This window comes from Stegostoma tigrinum, unplaced genomic scaffold, assembly GCF_030684315.1.
Source record: "Stegostoma tigrinum isolate sSteTig4 unplaced genomic scaffold, sSteTig4.hap1 scaffold_193, whole genome shotgun sequence".
Classification (NCBI taxonomy): domain Eukaryota; kingdom Metazoa; phylum Chordata; class Chondrichthyes; order Orectolobiformes; family Stegostomatidae; genus Stegostoma; species Stegostoma tigrinum.
In genome coordinates, this window is record NW_026728132.1 from 303,014 (window position 1) to 328,765 (window position 25,752).

General features: G+C 42.6%; 1 protein-coding gene across 1 annotated transcript in view; it reads right to left on the minus strand.

Annotated features, from left to right (window-relative positions):
* Positions 1–2,079: 2,079 nt before the first annotated feature.
* LOC132207879 (utrophin-like) overlaps positions 2,080–25,752 on the minus strand; it is a 149,776-nt gene continuing 126,103 nt past the window's right edge. Inside the window, exons 4-6 of the mRNA XM_059643724.1 lie at positions 5,866–6,023; positions 5,427–5,593; positions 2,080–2,191 (exon numbers count right to left, since the gene is read on the minus strand). Coding sequence (XP_059499707.1) covers positions 5,970–6,023 — 54 coding nt within the window. The 3' untranslated portion in view covers positions 2,080–2,191; positions 5,427–5,593; positions 5,866–5,969. The remainder of the gene's footprint in view (positions 2,192–5,426; positions 5,594–5,865; positions 6,024–25,752) is intronic.

The window sequence follows — 25,752 nt, forward strand, 5'->3', positions numbered from 1 at the left end:
TCCAGTTTCTCATGCAGCACCATTCTCATTATTCTATAAAACCTGGTCTTTCTGTGGCAATGCTCAAAGCTACACACAGTACTCATTTGTGATCAAATCACATTCTGCACAATATTAAGAGCCATCACTGGCTGATGAGTATGATTGCCCAGCTTGGAAATTCCATATCACAGGTGCCATATCACATGAGCTCTGTGCGGGTTGATTAGCCTCAACTAGAGCCACATATCTGACCACATGTTTAGGAGGTCTTTCCGTGTGATGGAAGTGGTCTTGGCCTTGAGAACACCAGCATTCCTTTCTCCAGTTCCTTTCCCACACTTCAACTTCTTGTCTGGTGCTGTTGAAGAATTATGTGCCTTCATACAGGAGATTCACCAAGTTGGTTTCTTCTGAATGGGGATATCCCATACTTTGACCTCGATGTAGTATTTCTTGAAGGAGCATTTCAAGGTCTTTGAAATGCTTCCTTTTACTTCTTAATCAGCTGCCTTCCTTGAGTTGGCAAAAATTTACTTTGGTAGTCATAACTTAGGCATCCAAAGTACATGGCCAGCCCAATGGGGTTTGTTTCAAATCATCATGGCATCAATGCTGATGCTAGGAGGTTTTTCCTCCTAGCTGATGTGGAGAATCCATGATAAAACTGTGCTGAAAGGGTCTTGAAGTGGCAGCTCTATGTTATCCAGGTTTCACAGTCATATAGAAGAGGCTGAACGATGCATGCCTTGAACTCAAGGATCTTGCGATCAGCACAGATGTCTCAATTGAGCATTCTCATCCTTAGGAGTCCAAAGGTGCCACTCGCAGATTGGACGTAATGTTAGAATCTCTGTATCGATGTCAGCCTTAAAAGAGAGAGAGCGTCCCATCTAAGGGAAATGTTCTACATTTGGGAGGATTTCTCTATTAATTTTGATGAAAAGATGGGCCACAACTTGACAGATTGGTAAAGGATTTGAGTCATCTTGAGGTTCGAACACAGAACATAACAGCGCAGTACAGGCCCTTTCGGCCTTGATGTTGTGAAACCAACCTGAAGCCCATCAAAACTACACTATTCCATTATCATCCATATGTTTATCCAACGACCATTTAAATGCCCTTAAAGTTGGCAAGTCTACTACTGTTGCAGGCAGGGCATTCCATGCCGTTACTACTCTCTGAGTAAAGAATCTACCTCTGGCTTCTGTCCTATATCTATCACCCCTCAATTTAAAGCTATGCCCCACCGTGTCAAACATGGCCATCCGAGCCAAACGACTCTCACTGTCCACCCTATCTCACGCTCTGATCATCTTGTATGGTTCTATTAAGTCGCCTCTTAATCTTCTTCTCTCGAACGAAAACAGCCTCAAGTCCCTCAGCCTTTCCTCATAACGCCTTCCCTCCATACCAGGCAACATCCTAGTAAATCTCCTCTGCACCCTTTCCAACGCTTCCACATCCTTCCTATGATGCGGCGACCAGAACTGTACGTAATACTCCGAGTGCGGCTGCACCAGAGTTTTGTACAGCTGCAACATGCCCTCATGGCTCCGAAACTCAATCCCTCTACCAATGAAGCCTAACACACGGTATGCCTTCCTAACAACCCCATCAACCTGGGTGGCAAATTTAAGGTTGAGGCTAATTCTTCAGTATACTTCTACAAAGGCCTTAAGGGAGATTTGAAGACTTCTGCGAGTGGAAATGACATTGTGAACCACATACTGAAGTTCCATAAGCGAGGTCAGTGTCATTTTCTTCTGTGATTTTAACTGGTTGAGGTGAAAAGGTTTTCCATCCATCCTGTCCAGGCCACTGGGAAGCTTGTTCTTGATGAGATTAAGAATGGTGGTGACAAAGCTGGAGAAAAGGGTGGGCGTGATGACATATCCCTCCTTGAGCCTCAACTTGACCTCAAAGAGCTTCTGCACAACATTGTATTTCTGGTATTGAAGCCTGATTTAAGCTGTTGGCCTTTTATCATTTTCGCAAACTACTTCAACTTTGAGGGCAGATTGTATTTAAATGGTTAAATCCCTAAGTTTCCACAGATCGGAACAATTCTATCAAGTGGAACAATGTATTACTCACTGAAGTGCAGTACTCCACCATTGGGTAATGTAACTTGTGCCCCTTGGATGTGCGTCCCGAAAAGAAACAGCTTCGGCAGATGTCATAATTTAAGTGTTTGAGGCTGCGGCACCTATAAAGGAAGAACAAGAAGTAAGAGAAATGTTCATTTTTGTTTGGATATTTTCAACCATCCAAGGAATGCAAGTTAAGTAGTTAAATTATGTATTTTTTTTTATTTTGAAGAAACGGCAAAATTATGTGGGGAGAAGCAAATGCTAGGTAAGTCGAGGAAAACTGTCCCAACTCCCCCAGTCAATTTTCATAATGGGATATCCCATCCCTGGAATTATTTAAATTGCTTCTGCTCTGCAACGTTCCCATAGTATGGAAGGTTTTCATCTGCCATGGTGGCATAAACCTATTTAGAAGTAACCTTGCCAGAATCTTCCTGGAAAAGGTAAATCTGACGAGCAGCGATTGTAACATGTGAAGCTGTAAAGGCAACACTGAAGGAGGAGGACACACATTTTCAGCTCAGACAGCAGAAGGGAAGTACTCCAGGGAAAGAGAAGAAATAGCGAAGAAATAAACTGCAATAATGGCTGAGACACAGTGGTATAGTGGCAATATCATTGAGCTAAATGCTCTGGAGAATGTAGGTTCATGTTCCAACACTGTAACTGGTCAAATTTACATTTCATTAAAAAATACCCAGAACTAAAAGTTATTTCCAGCAACGCTATCATGAAACTATCAACAAATGTTGGTAAAAACCCATCCGATTCACTCATGTCCTTTCGGGGAGTATTCGATCATCCTTACACCATCTGATCTACATGTGGCTGCAGAGCCACAGCAATGTAGGTAGCTCTGAACCACCCTCCCAGCCATCCACTCAGTTCAACGGCAATTAGTGAAGGACAACAAATGATAACTTCACCAGTGATAGCCAAATCCCTTGCAAGAATGGAAAATGTTCTAATGAAATGGAAGGACTTGATCAATGTAGTGTGAAATTATCAACAGATGAATGGATAGAACTGCATACAGAATGTAGGTCATCAATACGATGAGATGGTGCAAAACAGAGGATATTGCCTTCAGGATTCCTGTCATGAAGCCAAACTCTGAGACTCAGCAAGCACTCAAATGTGTGAGCAGAAACTAAATAGCCATGAAAACCAACATAAAAGTACAAACAGCAGGCTCTTAAAATTTTTGGAGATATGCAAGGCAATATTAAATTATGCACTGAAGTGGTTAAGTTCAGTTAATCCCCTTGTAAATAGCACTGCTAACAGGAAACTCACTGTCAATTACAGATTAGTCCAGAATTTTCAAGGCAATAGATAAAGTGAAGCAGTATACCAGTTTCCGTGAGGAACAAACATAATTTGGAAGTTAAAGGGATGAAAGGAATTACTTTTCTGAACGACATTCGGAAGAAATACAGACAGACGGTAGATTGAGAAGATGAAACATGAGAAGATGGTAAGGAAAGAAATAGATTTGGAAGCAACAGTGTGGTAGAATTGTGGAAGTTCACTGGCCTCACGCAACATCAGAAACCAATACATTTGATCTTTAGAGAACAGAATGTCAGAGAGGGGGGGGGCTCTCTTCCCAAATGGTCAAGCTTACAAAATGTAGGAAAAAGGCTGCCTTCCTCTTGGTGCTTCTCACTGGATGAACACGCGAGGAAAGTTGTGCTTATTGGTTGCGGACCTATTGGTGGTTGGTTCATTCATATCAGGCAGATTCTCCAACAGCGGGTGAAGGTGTGGTCACACTCTTCGCTCGGGGCAACTGAATCTATTCCTCTTCTTTGTTCTTTCATGCAAGTTCTGTGTTTGGATTCCTGATTGCGGCTACAAAATCTCCTATCTGTCCCTCGAACTGTCAAGTCTCCAATCACTCACGTCCTGTTTACCTCACCCTTTTCCGCCGTGTCCCAGAGCCAATTACACTTTACTTTAAAGTAATTTTAAGTCCAAACCACAGTAAAAGGAAGCCATTTGGTCCATCATGTTTGAACTAGCTTTCCAAATACATATCACAAATTAGTGCCTTTTCCTTAACCTGCACATTATTTCTCTTTAATTAATCAACTAATGCTTTCTTGCATCTTTTACTGAAACTGCCTCCTCTAGGTAATGCATTCTATAGACTGTGATAAAGCTATTTCTTACACTGCAGTTACTTCTTTAGTCAATCACTTCAAACCTCTGTATCTTATTCTCAATTCTGTCACAAGTAGCAAAGTCTTCCCCTCGTCTACTCTGACCAGACCTCAAATGATTTTGCAAGATTCAAAATAATCTCTTCTAAATCTCAGCATCTTCGAGGAAAGCTGTCCCAATTCCACTAATCAATTTTCATAATGAGATATCTCAACCCTGGAATCGTTATTGTAAATTGGTCCTGCTCTGTCTCTCTCCAACATTTTCACAAAGTTCCCTTCGCATGGAAGGTTTTCATTTGCCATGGTGGTATAAACCTATTCAGAAGTAACCTTGCCAGAATCTTCCCAGCAATGCAAAGGCTGGTGATCTCACGGTTCTTTGAGCAATCTGACATTTCTCCTTCAGTTTTGTACAAGATATGGCATCTTAAAGATTCTGTGAAATCCTACCCTGTTCCTCATAGTCCATGAAAAGCTAACAGATCTTGGCCTTCAGAGTTAGGCCACCATTCCTCAAGCTTCAGATGGAATTCAATTGACTCCGGGCCGCTGTTGCTCTTGATTTAGTTACGGCAGTCATAGTTTCATCCACAGTTGGGCTCTCACTCCAGTTCTTCTTAGACAGAGAGTTGTTTGATCAGATCAATGGCAGTAACACGCACCTTCTCCAAGATGGCCAATCTTAGAAATGTAGGAGAATAGTTAACCAAAAAGGTTCAATTTACCCCTTAGAAATCCTGTCCAAATCTGCAATTTAATTTACTAGTTATGGACAAGAGGTTTTATCGATCATTTAGTGACAACACAGCAATCACTTTCATAGGATGCACACACACTGATTACAAGACTAATAAAAAGGCCTTTCTGTAAATTCCCAATAATTGCAAATTACAGAACCAACCGGAAGTCGAGTCACAATCCGTTCTGACCCACAGTGTCTGTGATCAATGCAACTGCGAACAAAATACCAAAAGCATGCAGCACTCACCTCTCACAAAAAATTAAGGTAAAGAAGTTGATACTTAATTTGTCCCAATTACTTCTCTGGACCATGAATTTGTTCGGGTTTTGTGATGATCTCAGTTGTGTTGTTGACTGATGGAGTTTCTAATAGAACATCTAAAGTAAAAACTTTCTTTAAAAACTAACTCCCTCTAACTTTCTGCTGGTTTGCACATCTCACCTGAAACCTACGAGTGGGTACTCTTTGCAGATGTTACACTTAGCCTGATGTTTTGCAGTTTCAGCAGCTGCCACACGGTGTCGAACAGGCAGCTACACCATGGACTGAGGCTCCAATCTCATCCACTCTACAAAGTGTTTAACATCAATCTCTGGTTTGTTCTGGCCCTAGAAGAAAATAAAAGATCAGCTGCATGATTAATTATGTCAAGTTTACATCCGCTATCCTCAGACATATCTAATACACTATCATTGGGGTTTCTGACATCGTTTTTATTAAATTAATGATTAAAAACATTGACTATTTATAAACATGATAGCCTTGGATTAGTGGTGGTACATGTTGGCCTCTGGAACTAATTCAAACTGAAAATGAGCACAAAATTCATACTGGCAAGTAGACCCGCTTGACCTTCTGAAGTGGTGCAGAGCACACTTACATGTTGGAAGCAACTGCGGACACTTGGTTCAATGTTGCTGCCTCCAAATGAAGGTACCTCACCCAGCTGCCGAGGGATCTGGACTGCATTGTGAAGCAAAAGGCTCAGGCTTCGTTGGTCACATAAATCTGTGGGTTCAGCTCCTTGTTTGGAGAGGTCTGCAAAAGTTATCCATAAGAAAACACTTGATATTCCTAAACTTAAGGGAGGTAGTTAAGAGTTCAATACATCCAATACATCTTCCTCAATTGCCTTGCTTTGTAAATTATGTTAAAACATTATTTTATGATCTTGATTGGCTATTTGCAAACAACTGTGGAAACAAAAACTTCTGTTTCTTGGCACCAATGGACAATGTATGTTGTATGATTCTCCAAGGAAGTCATTTTGTCAATTTCTTTCTTGATTGTAAATCTCAAACCTCTCGAATATCTCCTCGTTCTTTTCACAGAGATAATCTTTGTGTGGACCTGGAAAACATGGGCACTGTCCTCAATGAATATTTTGTGTCAATCTTTACAATGGAAAAGGACACTGCAAGTATAGATATCAGGGCAGAGGACCTAGGAACATCAGAAGTTTAGACATCGGAAGATGCAGCTGGTTTAGCAAATTTAAAAGTGGATACATCTGCAGGCCGAACTGAAATGTATACCAGCGAGCAAGGGAAGGGAGGGAGGAGATATTTGGGCCCCTGTCAGCAATTTTCAAACCCTTGTCAATCACACGTGAAGTCATGAAGGACGATGAACATTGTCCTACGATGAACAAATGGAGAGAGGAACAGACCAGGAAATTAAAGGCCAGACAGAATAATCTCAGCACTGGAGAAGCTATAAAGAGGCATTCTTAGGGGTAGAATGTACTTCCATGAACTAATCAGGGATTGTCAGTATGGATTTGTTAAGATGAGGTCACGTTTCAGAAATTTGATCCTTTTTTGAGGAGATGTTGGAGTGTTGATGAACTTATGCATTTGATGTGGACTTGGTAAGTCCTCCTTGGCAGACTGATCAAGAAAGCAACAGTCAACGGGATCAAAGGCAAAGACGCACGCTGGAGCCAAAACTGGCTGAGGCAGAGAGCACAGGGTGATTGATGGTAGAGGGATATCTACTTGACAGAATGTTTGCTTTGAGTGGGGTTGTGCAGGGCTTGCCACAAGGGCCCTTGAAATTTGTCAACGAGATTCATCATTTCAGCTTAAACACAGAGTGTATGACCGTGTTGCTAGCGAATGACTAATTTAGTGAGGAGGATATCGACGGAATGGTCATGTAAATAACAGCCATGGGATCAAAGGCAAAGTGGTACACTGGACCCAAAATTGGTTGACAGACAGAAAGAATAAACTTCAGGAGGAGATCAGCACACTGGTCAGCTGGACACAGCAATTGGAACTCAACCAGGAAAAGTGTGAGCTGACGAACTCGGGAGGGCTAACAAGGCAAGGGATCACACTATGAAGGGTGTGATCCTGGACATTACTGAAAAAACCAAGATGCTGCCTGGGCTGGGGGTTCTCATGGAATCATATCGTAGAGAAGAGGTCCTACGGCCCACTAAGGCTGTACCTCTAAAAACACACTGCGACATATACTAGTCCCATTTTTACACACTAGACCATTCTCAAAAATATTATGCCATTACAGTGCTCATCCAAGTACTTTTCAAAGGGTGTGAGGTTTCCTGTTTCAACTTCCCTCCCAGGCAATGCATTCCAGACCTTTACCACACTCTGGATGAAAACGATTTTCCTCAAACCTCCACTAAATTTCCCGTGTTTCTCTTTAACATTATGCCCTACCGTTATTGATGGTTTAACTAAGGGGAACAATGCTTTCTACTCAACCTATCTTTACCTCTCATAATCTTATATGCCTCTATCAGGACCTCCACTCAACCCCGAAAACTTCTCTGCTTCACAGAAAATAATCTGAATTTTTCCAGCCTTTCTTCACAGCTAAAATGCTCCAACATATGCAACATCCTTTTCATTCCCTCCAGTGCAATCACATCCTTCCTGATGGGTGGTGACCAAAATGCCACACACAACTCCAGCTGTGGCCTAACCAAACTTTTAAACAGCACAAAATGACCTCTCCACTCTTACCATCTGATAAAGGGACATGTCCCATATGTCTTTGTAACAACCCTTACTAGCCTGACCTGACCCCTTCAGGAATTTATGAACAAGCACCCTAGGATCCCTTTTCTCCTCTAAGCTTCCCAGTGTCCTGCTATGCATTAGATTTAGACTTAGGTTTTATTATCACACATATTCAATACAGGGTACAAGAGTGCAATGCCACCTCAGACGGTGCCATCTCAGGTACAAAGTACCTCGGTACGAAATTTCAGTTGCAAATGTAGAAAATTTATCCATCCTTCTTTACTCAGTCATAGGGGAGTGGAACGCAATGCCGGAGAGGGTAGTGGAGTCGGCCTCATTAGGGGCATTTAATCGGCCATTAGACAAGTACATGGATGACAGTATAAGGTAGTGGTGGAGGTGAGACAGACCTTAGGATGAGGGTAATAGTTTGGGACAACATCGTGGGCCGAAGGACCTGTACTGAGCTCTACCGTTCCATGCTCTATGTTATAGAAATAATTGAATACGTTAAAAAGTTCAGCACTACAGTCTTCTCAGTATAACGGTAGAAAAATAAAAACAAAAGTTTAAAAAGTCAAACATTACAGTCCTTTCTTAAGCCACGAGTTTTCAGACACTCTGAACGAGGCTTCCCCCATGACGGTTCGTATTCCCCTGCGCTGGGCTAAGGCCCGCCCATCCTTGCAAGTGGACTTCACTGCTGACTGCTGTTGCTGACTTCCATCGGGCACGACAGGCTTTGCCACATTAAGTACTCTCTTATCTTAATCCTTCTTCAGGCTATATCAATCTGCCACTGACCTGCCCATCTGACCGATGCCAAGATTGAAGCAGACAAGGGGAACTGGTAAAGATGTTTAAGATTTTGAAGGGCATAGAAAGGATAACTGGAAGCTGCTTTTTCCATTCGTAGACATGTCAATACACAGGGGGCATAGATTGAAGTGCACAGGTAGAAAGCTAAGAGGGGAGTTAAGGAGAACCTATTTTCCCAGTGTGGTGGGAGTCCTGAGCTCACTGACTGAAAGTGTGGCTGATTCGGAAAGTGTCTGAATATTTAAGTATTTAGATATTCACTTGTGTTGCCGTAGGCTCCAGGGCTATGAGCCAAACAATCAAAACGGAAAGCAATGTACTGTGAGTTCAATGTAGACAGATCTTTGTTGAGCAGTGCAGGAACTACGGACCGCACGGCCTCCTCCTGTGCAAAAAACATCCATGAGTCTATAATTACACAGCTTTTCTTTGAGGCATTTCTCCACTTGACTGATTCTTTGTAAATGCAAGGCCGACAAAATAAATCCTTTTATTAAAAGCTTCCATCTCACTGAGAAAGCTTCAGGCCAACTTGATAATCTGCTCTCAAAAATCTGCTCATATTTTGATAGTTATGACAAATTCTACTGTCAGGGCTGACACAATCCACAACATTCTAAATCAATCAATAATATTCCAGAAAGATGATCATTTGCCTATCCGACCAATTTTAACTGTTGCTTTAAAAAATAGAGAAATAAATCTGGATCTGTCAAAAACTCATCAGTTCTTCCTTGGACCATACCCGTACGTACCAGCTTTCAATGAAATATGCCCATTAGTTTGTGAGATACATTGCTGACCAACAGAACAACAAATGGGCTAAAACATTACCTCACATTCAGCGTTATCACTGCTGCAAGTGAGCAGTAGAGTCATACAGCACTTCCAAATATTTTTCCCAGTGCGAATGATAAAAACATTATTGGTCACAAAAGCAGCTGCTAAGGTTAGTGCCTTTGAGAAACAATAGCATCATACATATGTAGCGCATCATTTATCCAGCAGGAATGCACTGTGCAGATTCTGCACAGACCAAGTTATGACTTAACACTCATCGTGGCAGTGACTAAATACAGAAATATACTAATACAGCAAACCTTTTGTTAAACAGCACCTGTGGTACCAGGAATGAGCTGAATAATCAAAAATTCCAGTCGATCAATAGGTCCACACACGCAAAAAACACACACTCAATAATAGGAACATAATGCATGGGATATACACATTGTATCAGTGAACTGCAGATGCTGGAGAATCCAAGATAATAAAATGTGAGGATGGATGAACACAGCAGGCCCAGCAGCATCTCAGGAGAACAAAAGCTGACGTTTCGGGCCTAGACCCTTCATCAGATGAAGGGTCGAGGCCCGAAACATCAGCTTTTGTGCTCCTGAGATGCTGCTGGGCCTGCTGTGTTCATCCAGCCTCACATTTTATTATCTGGGATATACACATCACTGTTCTCCCTCATTTACAGCATAAATGACTTCAGTAATGAGGCAACTTTGCCTCAATTAAAACTTACTGGCAGAGTGCCTTCTCACTTGCATCCTCACCATACATCACAAGATGATGAGAATACAGTAAACATCTGGTGTATAATTTTTGTCAGTTTATTGAGTGTGCTAGTTTGTTAAACAAAGTTTACATACAGTTAAATCTACAGTTTACATGTGTATCAGCAATGATAGATTTAGTACTGACACTTGTATTTTTCCTCCAGATGACCCTTGTAGAGTCACGTCAAGCCAATTTTCAAAGAAAGCACTCTGATTCTTCCACTCATACCCCTGGAAAAGGAAGTTGCAGAACGTCACTGACTGACTTTACTTATTTGAATACAGCGAAAGGTACATAGAACATCGATCAGTACAGGCCCTTCAGCCCACAATGTTGTGCCGAACTTTTACCCTAAACCTCAGGTCCATCTAACTCCACCCCTATCTTATATTACCATCCATATGCCTGTCTAATAGTCACTTAAATGCCCCGAATGAGGCCGACTCCACAACCCACTCCAGCTGAAACAAAGATCTCTTTGAATTGTCATTTGTCACACATGTATTGAATCAAAAAACAAATTTCTCACTTCCATAGATTTCTGTAGCATCTTAATATGATTTGTGAAGATTAATACTTCACCCTATCATTTTATAAATACAACTTTAAACAAAATGCCACTATATGGAACTTGTATGTTGGTATTTGTGCAGATGCCAATTCAGTTTGTGTGATCTGTTTCGATGCAACGAGTGATAAACACTCCGATTAAAATGGTTGAGAGCAGTATATGTGAGATTTAATACCATGCTTTATCTACAGATAGCTCATCTGCAGGTAGTTATTCATGAGACTCAACTGACATCATGTCTCAGGGGAGCTTGTGACCTCTGGGTTAGGTGTTGTTTGACCATTGCCTACTGGTCACTGGTTGAGAGGAAAGAGAACTACTAGCTGCTATCCATTTTCAACAAGTGATCATGATAATCTACCTGCGTTTCAACGTCCCATCAACATGCAAGAATTGTTGCTCGAAGAGGCTTCTGTGTCACAAACAGGAGCAGAATCAAGATCAACCTTGCTTTCCCTATCTGAACAAGCTGCCAACACCAGAAATATGGGACCGTCTTAATCATTCTTATACAATTAACTTTTACAATAGACAACAGGTGCAGAAGTAGGCCATTCGGCTCTTCGAGCCAGCACCACCATTCATTATAATCATGGTTGATCATCCACAATCAGTATCCTGTCCCTGCCTTATCCCCATAACCCTCGATTCCACTGTCTTTAAGAGCTCTATCCATCTCTTTCTTGAAACTATCCAGAGACTTGGCCTCCACTGCCTTCTGGGGCAGAGCATTCCATACATCCACTGCTCTCTGGGTGAAGAAGTTTTCCCTCAACTCTGTTCTAAATGCCCTACCCCTTATTTTTAAACTGTGTCCTCTGGTTCTGGACTCACACATCAGCGGAAACATGCTTCCTACCTCCAGAGTATCCAATCCTTTAACAATCTTATACGTCTCAATCAGACACCCTCTCGGCCTTCTAAGCCAGGTCCCTGTACAGCTGCAGAAGGACCTCTTTGCTCCTATACTCAATTCCTCTTGTTATGAAGGCCAGCATGCCATTAGCTTTCTTCACTGCCTGCTGTACATGCATGCTTGCTTTCGTTGACTTATGTACAAGAACACCTAGATCTTGTTGTACTTCCCCCTTGACCTAACCTGACTCCATTTAGATAGTAATCTGCCTTCCTGTTCTTGTCACCAAAATGGATAACCACACATTTATCCACATGAAACAGCGTCCGCCATGCATCCGTCCACTCAGCTAGCCTGTCCAAGTCACCCTGTATTCTCATAACATCCTCCTCACATTTCACACTGCCACCCAGCTTTGTGTCATTGGCAAATTTGCTAGTATTACTTTTAGTGCCTTCATCTGTATCATTAATGTATATTGTAAACAGCTGCGGTCCCAGCACTGAACCTTGTGGTAGCCCACTGGTCACCGCCTGCCATTCCGAAAGGGACCCGTTTATCACTACTCTTTGCTTCCTGTCAGATAGCCAATTTTCAATCCAAGCCAGTATTTTGCCCCAAATACCATGTGCCCTAATTTTGCTCACTAATCTCCTCTGTGGGGCTTTATCAAAGGCTTTCTGAAAGTCCTGGTCCACCCCATCCACTGGCTCTCCCTTGTCCATCTTCACAGTTATATCCTCAAAAAATTCTAGAAGATTAGTCAGGCACAATTTCCCCTTCGTAATTCCTGCTGACTCTGACCTATCCTGTTACAGCTATCCAAATGAGTTGTAATTTCATCTTTTATAATTCACTCCAGCATCGTTCCCACCACTGACGTCCGGCTAACCGATCGATAATTTCCGGTTTTCTCTCTCCCTCCTTTCTTGAAAAGTGGGACAACATCAGCCACCCTCCAATCCGCAGGAACTGATCCTGAATCTAGAGAACATTGGAAAATGATGACCAATGCGTTCACGATTTCCAGAGCCACCTCCTTAAGTACCCTGGGATGCAGACCATCAGGTCCCAGGGACTTATCAGCCTCCAGATCCAACAGTCTATCCAACACCATTTCTTGCCTAATATAAATACCCTTCAATTCATCCATTACCCTAGGTCCTTCAGCCATTATTACATCTGGGGGATTGCTTGTGTCTTCCCGAGTGAAGACAGTTCCAAAGTACCTACTCAACTCTTCTGCCATTTCCTTGATCCCCATAATAAATTCACTTGTTTCTGTCTTCAAGGGCCCAATTCTAGTCTTAACCATTTTTTTTTCCACACACCTTTTACTATCCTCCTTGATAATTGGAACTGCAGATGCTGGAGAATCCAAGATAACAAAATGTGGAGCTGGATGAACACGGCAGGCCAGAGAGCATCTCAGGAGCACAAAAGCTGACGTTTCAGGCCTAGACCCTTCAGCCAGGCCCGAAACGTCAGCTTTTGTGCTCCTGAGATGCTGTTTGGCCTGCTGTGTTCATCCAGCTCCACACTTTGTTATCCTTACTGTCCTCCTTCATATTTTTGGTCAGTTTTCCTTCGTACCTCATTTCTTTCTCCGCGTATTCCCTTTTTAGTGATCTTCTGTTGCTTTTTAAAAGCTTCCCAGTCCTCCGGCATCCCGCTCATCTTTGCTATGTTATACTTCTCTTTTATCTTTAGAGAGTCCTTAACTTCCCTCGTCAGCCACGGCCGCCCCTGCCTCCCCTTAGGATCTTTCTTCCTCTTTGGAATGAACTGATCCCGCACCTTTTGCATTATATCCAGAAATACCTGCCATTGTTGTTCCACTGCCATCCCTGCTACGGTATTGAACCATTGAACTTTGGCCAGCTCCTCCCTCATCGCTCCATAGCTCCCTTTCTTCAACTACAATACTGACACTTCCAATTCTCCCTTCTCCCTCTCAAATTGCTGATTAAAAATTATCATATTATTGTCACTACCTCTAATGGCTTCTTTACTTCAAGGTCCCTGATCAAATCTGGTTCGTTGCACACCAGATCCAGAATTGCCTCCTCCCTGGTAGGCTCCATACTGACTCTGCATCTCTTGATTCTACGTCTCCACTCGCAAAGGGCTGAAGATTTTATATTTCTTTACATTCATAATTTCATATCTATTTTACTATTTCTTCTTTCTTTATTATTTCATATTTCTTTACTTCTGACTATTTTAAATACAACAGGTTTTCTTATGCTACATCAGTGACGACATTTCAAAGGTAGTTTAGCTGCCTATAAAGTACTTTTTATGCCTGAGACCATAAAATGAGCTACATAAATGCACTTCTTTCTTTTATTAACTTCTGTAGTTGTGTTTCTTTGCCAATGGAGGATTGGCTACAATTACACAGGGTAATGTAGGTGAAATACATTTCCTATGACAAAATTCCAAACCAAAGTTACTCAATTAGAATAATAAAATATTGGCTGTTTGCAACTGAACACTGTAGATGAGCAAAGGTCACTTAATCAGAAAAGTACTAATTAAGTATGTTCCCGACATGGAGAATACAAATATAAACTACGGTAATGCTCATAGGAAATTGGACAATGTTCTATTTTATGATCATAGCAATGCCATATCATCAACACATGTTTTAATAGAAAATAAGTCACTCTGGGATATTTATTCATTTGTTTTATATCCTCAAGATCATCTTCGCAAATCCTGTGAACAGGGACCACTGAACAGCTTACTTAGCCTTTTTTTTACACCTATAATATCCATGTTTTATCCCTCTCCCCTCGATGTTTGTCTGCAGGAAGATGAGTTTACAGGGGGCTTACAGTTTTAATTTGTACAGATATGTGTCCAATGTTTGTAAATATCTGACTGTAGCTAGAATCTATGCAGTTGTAATAAATAGGCATTCTTGTTAAGAACAGAAATCTGGACTGTGGCCTTCATCAGTTTGGATCTAAAAGACAAGTAAATTAGGGAAACTTACATACTTTTCAAAATCTTCCACATTGGGATTACTCTGGAAACTGCAGGCTCGAATTGCAGCATGGTACCCTTCTGAATGTAACACCTGAAATCACTAAAGTAATAACTTGCTTGAAAATGAACATGGACTCTATGGGTTAAGGTTACACAAGCCCACGAGCTACAACATGGGGAAAAATACAGTGGATGTTATTTTTAATGAACAGTGTGACAACATCAACTGTTCTGTCTGAGAGTGAAATCTGAGAAATGAAAAGTGAAAACTGCCAGGTTAGAAAGTTCCAGCTACGTGTTTACCTGATGGAAATGCATTGATTGTGATATTAATATATATATGATTGTTAATTGAGAGTACTGATGAATTTTGCTTTTTGTTTCTGTGATGATCTAAATAATCCATTTGTCAACACAATAAAGTAGATATTGTTATTGTAAAACACCCCTGAAAATCCAAAGAAAATTTCAAGAGGGGCCAAATAAGTAGTGTTGGGGAACAAAGAAATGGCAGAGGAACTGAACAAGTATTTTGCATCAGTCTTCAGGTTGGAAGGCACCAGTAGTAGAACTTTAAGGGAGTCTGAAGCAGAAGTGAGTGTGGTGGCCATCTCAAAGGAGAAGCTGAACGGTCTGTGTGGAATTTGTACATTCTCCCCATGTCTGCACGGGTCTCCGCCAGGTGCTGTGATTTCCATCCACGGTCCAAAGATATGCAGGCAAGGTGGATCAGCCATGGCAAATGTGAGCTTGCGGGGAAACAGTACAGGGCTGGGTCTCGGTGGGATGTTCTTTGCGGAGATGGTGCAGACCCAATGGCCTCTTTCCGCTCTGTAGGAATTCTATAATTCCGAGAAGATGGTAAATTACATGGACCAGATGGACTGCCCCCCAGAGTTCTGAAGGAGATAAGTGAGAAAACCATGCAGTTATTGGTGATCTTTCAGGAATTACTGGAGTCAGGGTGGGTCCCAAAGGAGTACAAAATGGCAAATATAACGCCCCTGTTTAAAATGGAGGGAGGCAAAAGTATTGTTGTCCATAGTGGGTTGTTGCTAAGTTTGCAGATGACATTTCGATAGGTGGAAAGGCAGGCAGTGTTGAGGGGGTTGGGAGGTCACAGAGAGTCTTTCGAGAAGTGGCATTACAGGCATAGACTATTTTCTAAATGGGGAAAGGCTTCAGAAATCTGAAGTGCAAAGATGCCCCAGTTCAGGATTCTTTTAACATGCAGGTTCAGTTGGCAGTTGGGAAGGCAAATGCAATGTCAGCATTCATTTCAAGACGGCAAAAATACAAGAGCAGAGATGTATTGCTGAGGCTGTGTAAGGCTCTGGTCATATTGCATTTGGAATATTAAGAGCAGTTTTTGGCCATCTAACTCAGGAAGGATGTGCGGGCCTTTGTCAGGGTCTAGCGGAGGTTCTCCAACATAATCCTGGGGATGAAGGGACTGTCATGTGAGGAATGGCTGAGAACTCTGGGTCTGTACTCGACGGAGTTTAGAAGGACGAAGTGGGTCACACTGAAGGTCAGTCAGGCCTGGATAGAGTGCACACGGAGATGATGTTTCCACGAGTCAGAGAGACCAGGACCTGAGGGCACAGCCTCAGAGTCAAAGGGACCACCCCTCAGGATGAAGATGAGGAGGAATTTATTCAGTCAGAAAGTTGTGAATCTGTGGAACTCATTGATGTAGAAAGCTGTGGAGGCCAAGTCAGAGTTGATTTCAGGCATAGATAGATATGTTCTTGCTTAGTATGGACACAGGAGAATGGGATTGAGAATGATAGATCCCTCTCAATGGGCTGAATGATCTAATTCTGTTCATAAATCTTCAGGTCTAAAACACTGGAATGAATCAGTTCAGTGTCATTTTTATTGCACTGCAAGGACAGTATCTCTCCAAAAGACTGAAGAAATTTTCTCACTCTGTTGTTGCAAACCTATTCAATAACTGGCATCAATGCTCCTGTTGTGCCTCTCTCAGCCGACGCTAGTTAGTTCTCCACTCAAAGTAACTGGACCATCCCGGTATTACTGGCACTCGTGCCATGTTTGAAGGCTATTGTGGACCAGTAAATTGCTCAGAATCCAGAACTGCCTCGTACCGTTCATAGCATTTGTCCCAGACAGGGCAGGAAAGGGGAAATTAGCACCTTACTTTACAGTTAGGGACCTGGAGGTCCTGGTGGATGGATTGGTGCAGTGCAGAACACTGGGACAAGCACAGGAGGCCACAACACAAGACTCGGCCAGACTGATCCAAGGCTGTCCAGTGCCAATGCAGGCTCAACCACCAAAAGAACCATTCAGCAGTGCTGCAAGATCAGTGACCCCTGCTCCAACAGAAGAAGAGCCTCATTGGTCTGTGCTACCTCACATTCACACTCTCTCTAATTCTGCACCACCCTTCAGCACAGCTCATGTAATACCATTCTCACCAAAGCATTCAATGTCTGTCTTCACTTGCTCTCGCCTACTTGAGGGCCCAAGGCTATTAATCCTCTATGTCTCTGTGCCTCTTGCTCTCACCCAGGAGACCTCACCTCTCTTCCCAAACATACATGAGCACTAACAAATGCACCAGCTCATTTCATCTCACTCAATCCCTCCCTTTGTTTCATTCCAGGAGAAACAGCCCACAGTAGGGCAGAAAGAGCCAACACAGGTAGTGAGGTGTCTAACGTTTGACTTCTCACAACCTGTGAGGACAGTGTCCTGACCATGATCATCCTGAGCAGCCAACTGATTGCATCCAAGCCCCTCGAGTGATATCAGACAAAGCCCTGGAGTTACCTAGATCTGCTGCCTGAAACGGCCTCGCTTGACTGGAGACCATTCCCCTCAGAACCTGAAGCATGACCATGAGGTTGGAGACAATGCAATGTGTTCTGTGCTTCTGCAGCTGGCACATACTGCAGGTGTGAGATCAACATATCACGGTGCTGAACGGCAACACATCCACTCCTTTGATTGATGACTGCTGACAAACATGACAAGCTGTCTGGCTTGGTCTCGATCCCAAAAAGTTAATCAATATACTAGCATTATGAGTCTGTGAGATGTGGCAGAGGGGGCAACCCATAAAAAGACAAGGCAAATGAAGACAAGGCAGAGGAGCTGTTAGCATTCATGCAGGGACACAATGAGAGTGGAGAGCTCAAGCAAGGTGTCCTGATGTGTAACGTGGCCCAATGCACGAATGGGTGCCTGTTCCTGCGTATAAAAGTGCACTGGCAGTTGCACTGCAATGAGGGGGGCTGCTGCAATCCAAAATGCAGCAATGAAGTACAGAAGAGTACTGAAAGCAGATGTGAGATGTGCTGAGGCTGGAACATGCCACATGTCAAAACTGTGGAGATGGGGTGCTACTCAAGGGTGTGGCTGCAGATGCTGGTGACTACTACCCAAGTTGGAGGTCCAGAGGAGCATTGAGCAATGTGCAAGCACCACACACCCACTCAGAATTTCATTTCGGTAATTCTGAGAGTCTAGTTTCTGTCTGGCAGGTAGAAAAAGTATTAATGAGGGTGGTACTGAGAAATAATCCATGCCTTTCAGTACTCCCTAGTGTGAATTTCCGCTCAATGTCTGCAATTTTAATGGAAAATGCAACATTTTGGTTTTGACATCCAGAAGGACCTTGAGCTGCAATCAATATGAAGGGTACGCACCTAATGAACAATGTCAAAATTGACAGTCACAATAATGATATAATATTGGAACACATCTCATGCAGACGAAGCTCAATTTAATATAAATGAAATATTGGAGGTGATTAGGGGTGTATAGAAGGACACTGAAAGTTTAACCCCGGACTTTCATCTCCAAGTCCTAGAATTATATCCAGCCCGGACTGAAAGAAAATAAAATTCTCTCCGCTTGCAAGGATTCCCCAATATACTGTCACAGTCCTAATACATTTCCAAGTGAAGTGCATAACATTATTCCTAAATGGAGTTTAGTAAACAATCTGACTGAGATAAGCTGAAGGACAATTAGTCTGGAAAATACCACAATGGCACAGTTAGAACATAGAACATAGAACAGTACAGCACAGAACAGGCCCTTCAGCCCACGATGTTGTGCCAACCATTGATCCTCATGTCAGCACCCTCAAATTTCTGTGACCATATGCATGTCCAGTCGTCTCTTAAATGACCCCAATGACCTTGCTTCCACAACTGCTGCTGGCAACGCATTCCATGCTCTCTCAACTCTCTGTGTAAAGAACCCACCTCTGACATCCCCTCTATACTTTCCTCCAACCAGCTTAAAACTATGACCCCTCGTGCTAGCCATTTCTGCCCTGGGAAATAGTCTCTGGCTATCAACTCTATCTATGCCGCTCATTATCTTGTATACCTCAATTAGGTCCCCTCACCTCCTCCTTTTCTCCGATGAAAAGAGTCTGAGCTCAGTCAACCTCTCTTCATAAGATAAGCCCTCCAGTCCAGGCAGCACCCTGGTAAACCTCCTCTGAACCCTCTCCAAAGCATCCACATCTTTCCTGTAATACGGCGACCAGAACTGGGCGCATTATTCCAAGTGCGGTCTAACCCAAGTTTTATAGAGCTGCAACAAGATCTCACGACTCTTAAACTCAATCCCCCTGTTAATGAAAGCCAATACACCATATGCTTTCTTGACAACCCTGTCCACTTGGGTGGCCATTTTAAGGGATCTATGTATATGCACACCAAGATCCCTCTGTTCCTCCACACTGCCAAGAATCCTATCCTTAATCCTGTACTCAGCTTTCAAATTCGACTTCCAAAATGCATCACCTCGCATCTATCCAGGTTGAACTCCATCTGCCACCTCTCAGCCCATCTCTGCATCCTGTCAATGTCCCGCTGCAGCCTACAACAGCCCGCTATACTGTCAACGACACCTCCTTGCTTCGTGTCATCTGCAAACTTGCTGACCCATCCTTCAATCCCCTCATCCAAGTCATTAATAAAAATTACAAACAGTAGAGGCCCAAGGACCAAGAGCCCTGTGGAACACCACTCACCACTGACTTCCAGGCAAAATATCTTCCTTCTACTGCCACTCGCTGTCTTCTGTTGGCCAACCAATTCTGTATCCAGACAGCTAAGTTCCCCTGTATCCCATTCCTCCTGACCTTCTGAATGAGCCTACCATGGGGAACCTTATCAAATGCCTTGCTGAAGTCCATATACACGACATCCACAGCTCGACCCTCATCAACTTTTCTAGTCACATCCTCAAAGAACTCGATAAGGTTTGTGAGGCATGACCTGCCCCTCACAAAGCCGTTTATTCCTTGACATTAACTGGATGATGTTCATAGTGTGTACTTTATACACATCTTTCTCCAGCACTAACATTTGTCACCGTGAAGAGCATTACAATCAGAGTGTCAAGATGTCTACATGATCCTGTACAGATCTGACCAAATGGAATCAAAAGTATATCAGTTTCAATTTTATGATTTAAAACAAATGTCGCTCAAACTTTCAACTACTTTCTCTGTTGAACTAAAATGAAATTAGAACATACTGAAACCTTATGTCATCAATACTCGGATTGATTTTAATCAGTCAACAATCTTCACATTTACTTAACTGATCATGTACATATCAAAATCCAATACGTCGCATGCAGTTTCATGCACCTTAGGACAATCTAAACATGCTACATTAAAGTGTAAATCATAGATACGTATCAAAGACGCTCAGCAGCCAGTTCAGACACATGTCGACACAGAGTGACACATTGACCAAGTGATTTTGTTCCAAACCATCATAAATGGTCGTCAAACAGTTGATTACTTCAGTCACATTTAGACGTTGCTCGTTTTGTGTCAATTTGTGTTGATCCAAGACGCGTTGTGCTGTGTGCAACTCCAACAGATCCACTACAAAGGAGGAAGAAAACTAACTTCAATTACAGTTTTAACTTATTGGAGCTATTAAATAAAATTAATTCCTTTATTTGGCCTAGAAATAAATACAAGGATTCACAAAAGTACTCTGGAATGATGGAAACAGGCCATTTCCTTCTCAAATGCAAAATGTCAAATCTAACGAGGGAACCGTCAGTGATGCTGGTCATATTCTGTTGTTTGGTTCAGTAATTTCTGCAGAACAATGGTGGAGGAACAGTAGCTTTATATGTTATGAAGCCCTCCTTTATATTTATGAAGCAGGACTCACAACAATTTAACCTCAAACATCCATCTCTTTCAACCGATGTTCATTCTCACGACATCCAAATCCAAAGTACAATCTAATTGGCTCTTTACCCGTTTAAAATAGTGGATCTTACAACCCATATTTCACTTCTGGTAATCATCATTCTTTTAAATCACACTATGCCACAGCTATTAAGTGTGTTAATCACACATTCTTGTTAATTTTAAAAAGGTGCTCTGTTACCTAGGTTTTGAACTAGATTTCTCTTGTAATTTTGCCATTTTGTCATACATATGGTATGTTCTACAGTGTCTACCAAAAACAATTAGTAGTTAACCAAGTATCACTTCAATGTTAATTCACATGATGCCAACAAAATCTGGCAAACTTCATCAAAACATCAAATGCCAGTCGAACCACTCGAAATATAACAGAACCTCCATAAATAAAATCTAATGGCAATGTGAGGAATGAAGCGCCCAGAGATATGCATTCATGTGACTGAAATCATTGATTTACTCGGCTTCTAACCCTTCCACAGGCAGCAAGATCCTGGCCCATGAACATTCACTGCTTCAAAAAAATTCCTCTTTACAACCCCTACATCTTTTCCCCAAAACATGAATGCATTCCCTTCTCCTTGTAACATCATCCATCAGCCATGGGAACACAGCCTTTCCACGTTTATTTTACCCCAACTGATCATAATCCTTTATGTTTCCATTAACTACTTATTAATCCCCTGTACTCCAATGAAAATAGCATTAGCTAAATTTGTTGATAAAATGTCACATTCCTAAAATACGTTGGGTAAATTTCATCATTATTATTCAATACTACCAAAATTATTACCCTTGAAGTTTAGTCACCAGATTTGGCTGCATCATTCCAGTCCTATTTCAAGGTTCAGGATAACTTCTTTGTTTTAGCACTGCATGAGCTCGATTATACAGCCCCATCCCACAGATACGAAGGTGGGAAGAAACACATAAAATCTGGAGGGCACTGTGTGTATATGTGTGGAAGTTCTGGGGAACTGTCAAGCAGCCTGCCTATCCTTTGGCCTGCTGAGACCAATTTAAGAGATCCCCTTTATTGCCTAAGGAGATAGATGTCAATCAGAAAGACAGTCAGTTTTAGATGCATAATCCAGCCTAGAAAACGTGAGTTGGTAGGGGAACCTCATTCACAGGCCCCTTGGCCTGATCCTACGCACTTCACACCCTTAAACTCTCATCCAACTTTTTAACAACCCCTAACAACCCTCGACCACTCCGTACCTCTCGTCGGGGACCCGCCCTCCAGCCATCAGCAACTTCAGACTCTTCTGAGCTCTAAGTGGCCAGGAGTTCGACAAGGTAGAACTTCCATCCAAGAGGGCGCCTGATGTCCTGCCTCCAGCCATTTAATGCTGCAGGGCAGCTGTGAAGAGCATGGGCAGGCTCCTATTTGGCATTTCAACTGGGAGAGACATGAGCAGGAGCGGGGGCAACAGCACCATGTTGAGTAATATTTATCAGACCAAAATTTCCATATCCTCAGCATTCTCTCCAATGTTCTGCCAATTCAACAGTCAGTGCCCAAGGTTAGTGGGAAACCAGAAATAAGGAAAGATTTCAAAGCTGAGAAATAGAAAAGAAACAGACAATAAGAGCTTATTTGAACAAATGAAATGGAAGGAAGAGGTCAAAGTGAACGCAGATCCCTTAAAGAATGGAGGCTGCAAAAATAATAATAGGGAATGAGGAAATGGCAAATGAGACAAATAAACACTTTATGTCAGTCTTCACAGCAAAAGGCACAAATACCATCTCAAAATTACTTAATTAACAAGGGGCAAAAAGCAGACAGGAAATATCACCAGGTGCTCGGGAAACTAATGGCGCTAAAGGTCGATAGGTATCTGGGACCTGATGTACTCTGCACTAGGATATTAAAAGATGTAGCCACAGAGATACTGGATGCACTGACAATAATCTTCCAAATATCCCGGGAATCTGGAACATTTCAATCAGTAGATTGGAATACTGCCAATGTAACAACTTGATATGAAAAGGGAGGATGACAAAAAATAGGCAACTTCTCATTGGGAAAATATTGCAGTCTGTTATAAAAGCTGCAACAGCAGGTCATGTGGTCTGGCAATACTATAGCTTTAAGAGGTGTATTTTGTCCTGGCTTGTGTTGTTCTCTAAACCAATAAACAGCTCGTGAGGCCTTGGGGTTTTATTTTTTGGAAGTTGTAACAACAAAAGCAGCATGCATGAATGGGTAATTTCCAAAGAAGGGTCTCAGCCAAGACATCAGCTTTCCTGCTCCTCTGATGCTGCATGGCCTGTTGTGTTCATCCAGCTCCACACCTTGTTATCTCAGATTCTCCAGCATCAGCAGTTCTTACTATCTCAGTATGAATGGGTCATGTCAGGCTCCCACAGAACCAAGGTTTTCGTTGAGATTTCGACAGTTGTTGAGGTTTGAAGTTGGCTGTGGAAGCTGTTATCTCTCTCTCTCTCTCTCTCTCTCTCTGTGTTACAGCTAAAAGCAGGGGTTCTCTTTCTGCTACCAGAATCATGTGAGACAATCTGTTTTACTGACTTTGCCTTTGCCAAGGTGTGTTTGTGGGATATTATTATATTGGAACAGTTGTTGTTTGGTAGTTAAGTAATATATTATTCAATTAAGTTTTCCAGTAGAGTTAAACTAATCTCAATTCTTCTTTATTTTGCTTGCATTTTAACTGGGGGGAAAGTGGTTTTGCTTAAAGCTGAGTGGTGTGCCCAATCGATTTACATCTGGAACACAGCACCTTAGAATTGTCTTTAAATAAAAGTTTGAGTCTATGTTGTCTCCTTGATACCTATGTGTGGGGATTTGATCGAGTCCATAACAGTGGAAGCAGATAATATAATCAAGCAAAGTCAGCATAGTTTCATGGTGGGGAAATTGTGCCTGACAATTTTTTAAAAATTCTTTGAGTAAGCAACAGACAGGATAGATAAAACAGAACCAGTAGATGTATTGTGTTTAGATTTTAAAATGGCACTTGAAAAAATATCGCCCGAAGTTTACCTCATATAAGAAAAAACACATAATTTTGGGATAGTATATTAGCATGTTTTCAGAATTGGTCAAAGAACAGAAAATAGGCAGTTGGCCTGAAGGGAGAGATAATGGGAACTGCAGATGCTGGAGAATCCAAGACAACAAAGTGTGAAGCTGGACGAACACAACAGGCCAAGTAGCATCTCAGGAACACAAAAGCTGAAGTTTTGGGCCGAGACCCTTCATCAGAGACGGGGATAGGGAGAGGGTTCTGAAATAAATAGGGAGAGACGGGGAGGCGGACTGAAGATGGATAGAGGAGAAGATAGGTGGAGAGGAGAGTGTAGGTGGGGAGGTGGAGAGGGGATAGGTCAGTCCGGGGAGGACAGACAGGTCATGGAGGCGGGATGAGATAGTAGGTCGGAAATGGAGGTGCGGCTTGAGGTGGGAGGAGGGGTTAGGTGAGAGGAAGAACAGGTTAGGGAGGCGGGGATGAGCTGGGCTGGATTTGGGATGCAGTTGGGGGAGGAGACGAGCTGGGCTGGTTTTGGGATGCAGTGGGAGAGGGGGAGATTTTAAAATTTATGAAGCCCACATTCATACCATTGGGCTGCAGGGTTCCAAAGCGGAATATGAGTTGCTGTTCCTGCAACCTTCGGGTGGCATCATTGTGGCACTGCAGGAAGCCCATGATGGACAGTCGTCAAAGGAATGGGAGGGGGAATTAAAATGGTTTGCGACTGGGAGGTGCAATTGTTTATAGAACATAGAACATCACAGCACAGTACAGACCTTTGGCCCTCGATGTTGTGCCGACCTGTCATACTGATCTGAAGCCCATCTAACCTACACTATTCCATGTACGTCCATATGCTTATCCAGTGACGACTTACATGTACCTAAAGTTGGCGAATCTACGACAGTTGCAGGTAAAGCGTTTCATTCCCTCACTACTCTCTGAGAAAACAAACTACCTCTGACATCTGTCCTCTATCTTTCACCCCTCAATTTAAAGCTATGCCCCCTCGTGCTCGCCGTCACCATCCCAGGGAAAAGGCTCTCATAGCCACCCTATCTAACCCTCTGATTATCTTATATGTCTCAATTAAGTCACCTCTCAACCTTCTTTTCTCTAAGAAAAACAGCCTCAAGTCCCTCAGCCTTTCCTCGTAAGACCTTCCCTCCATACCAGGCAACATCCTAGTAAATCTCCTCTGCACCCTTTCCAAAGCTTCCACATCCTTCCTGTAATGCGGTGACCAGAACTGTACGCAGCCACACCAGAGTTTTGTACAGCTGCAGCATGCCATCTTGGTTCCGGAACTTGATCCCTCTATCAATAAAAGCTAAAACACTGTATGCCTTCTTAACAGCCCTGTCAACCTGGGTGGCAATTTTCAAGGATCTGTGTACATGGACACCGAGATCTCTCTGCTCATCTACACTACTAAGAATCTTACCATTAGCCCAGTACTTTGCCTTCTGGTTACTCCTACCAAAGTGCATCACCTCACACTTGTCTGCATTAAACTCCATTTGCCACCTCTCAGCTCAGCTCTGCAGCCTATCTATGTCTCTCTGCAAACTACAGCAACATTCGACACAACATATCCACAACTCCACCGACCTTAGTGTTGTCTGCAAATTTACGAACCATCCTTCTACGCCCTCATCCAGGTCATTTAAAAAAATGACAAACAGCAGTGGACCCAACACCGACCCTTGTGGTACACCACTAGTAACTGGTCTCCAGGATGAACATTTC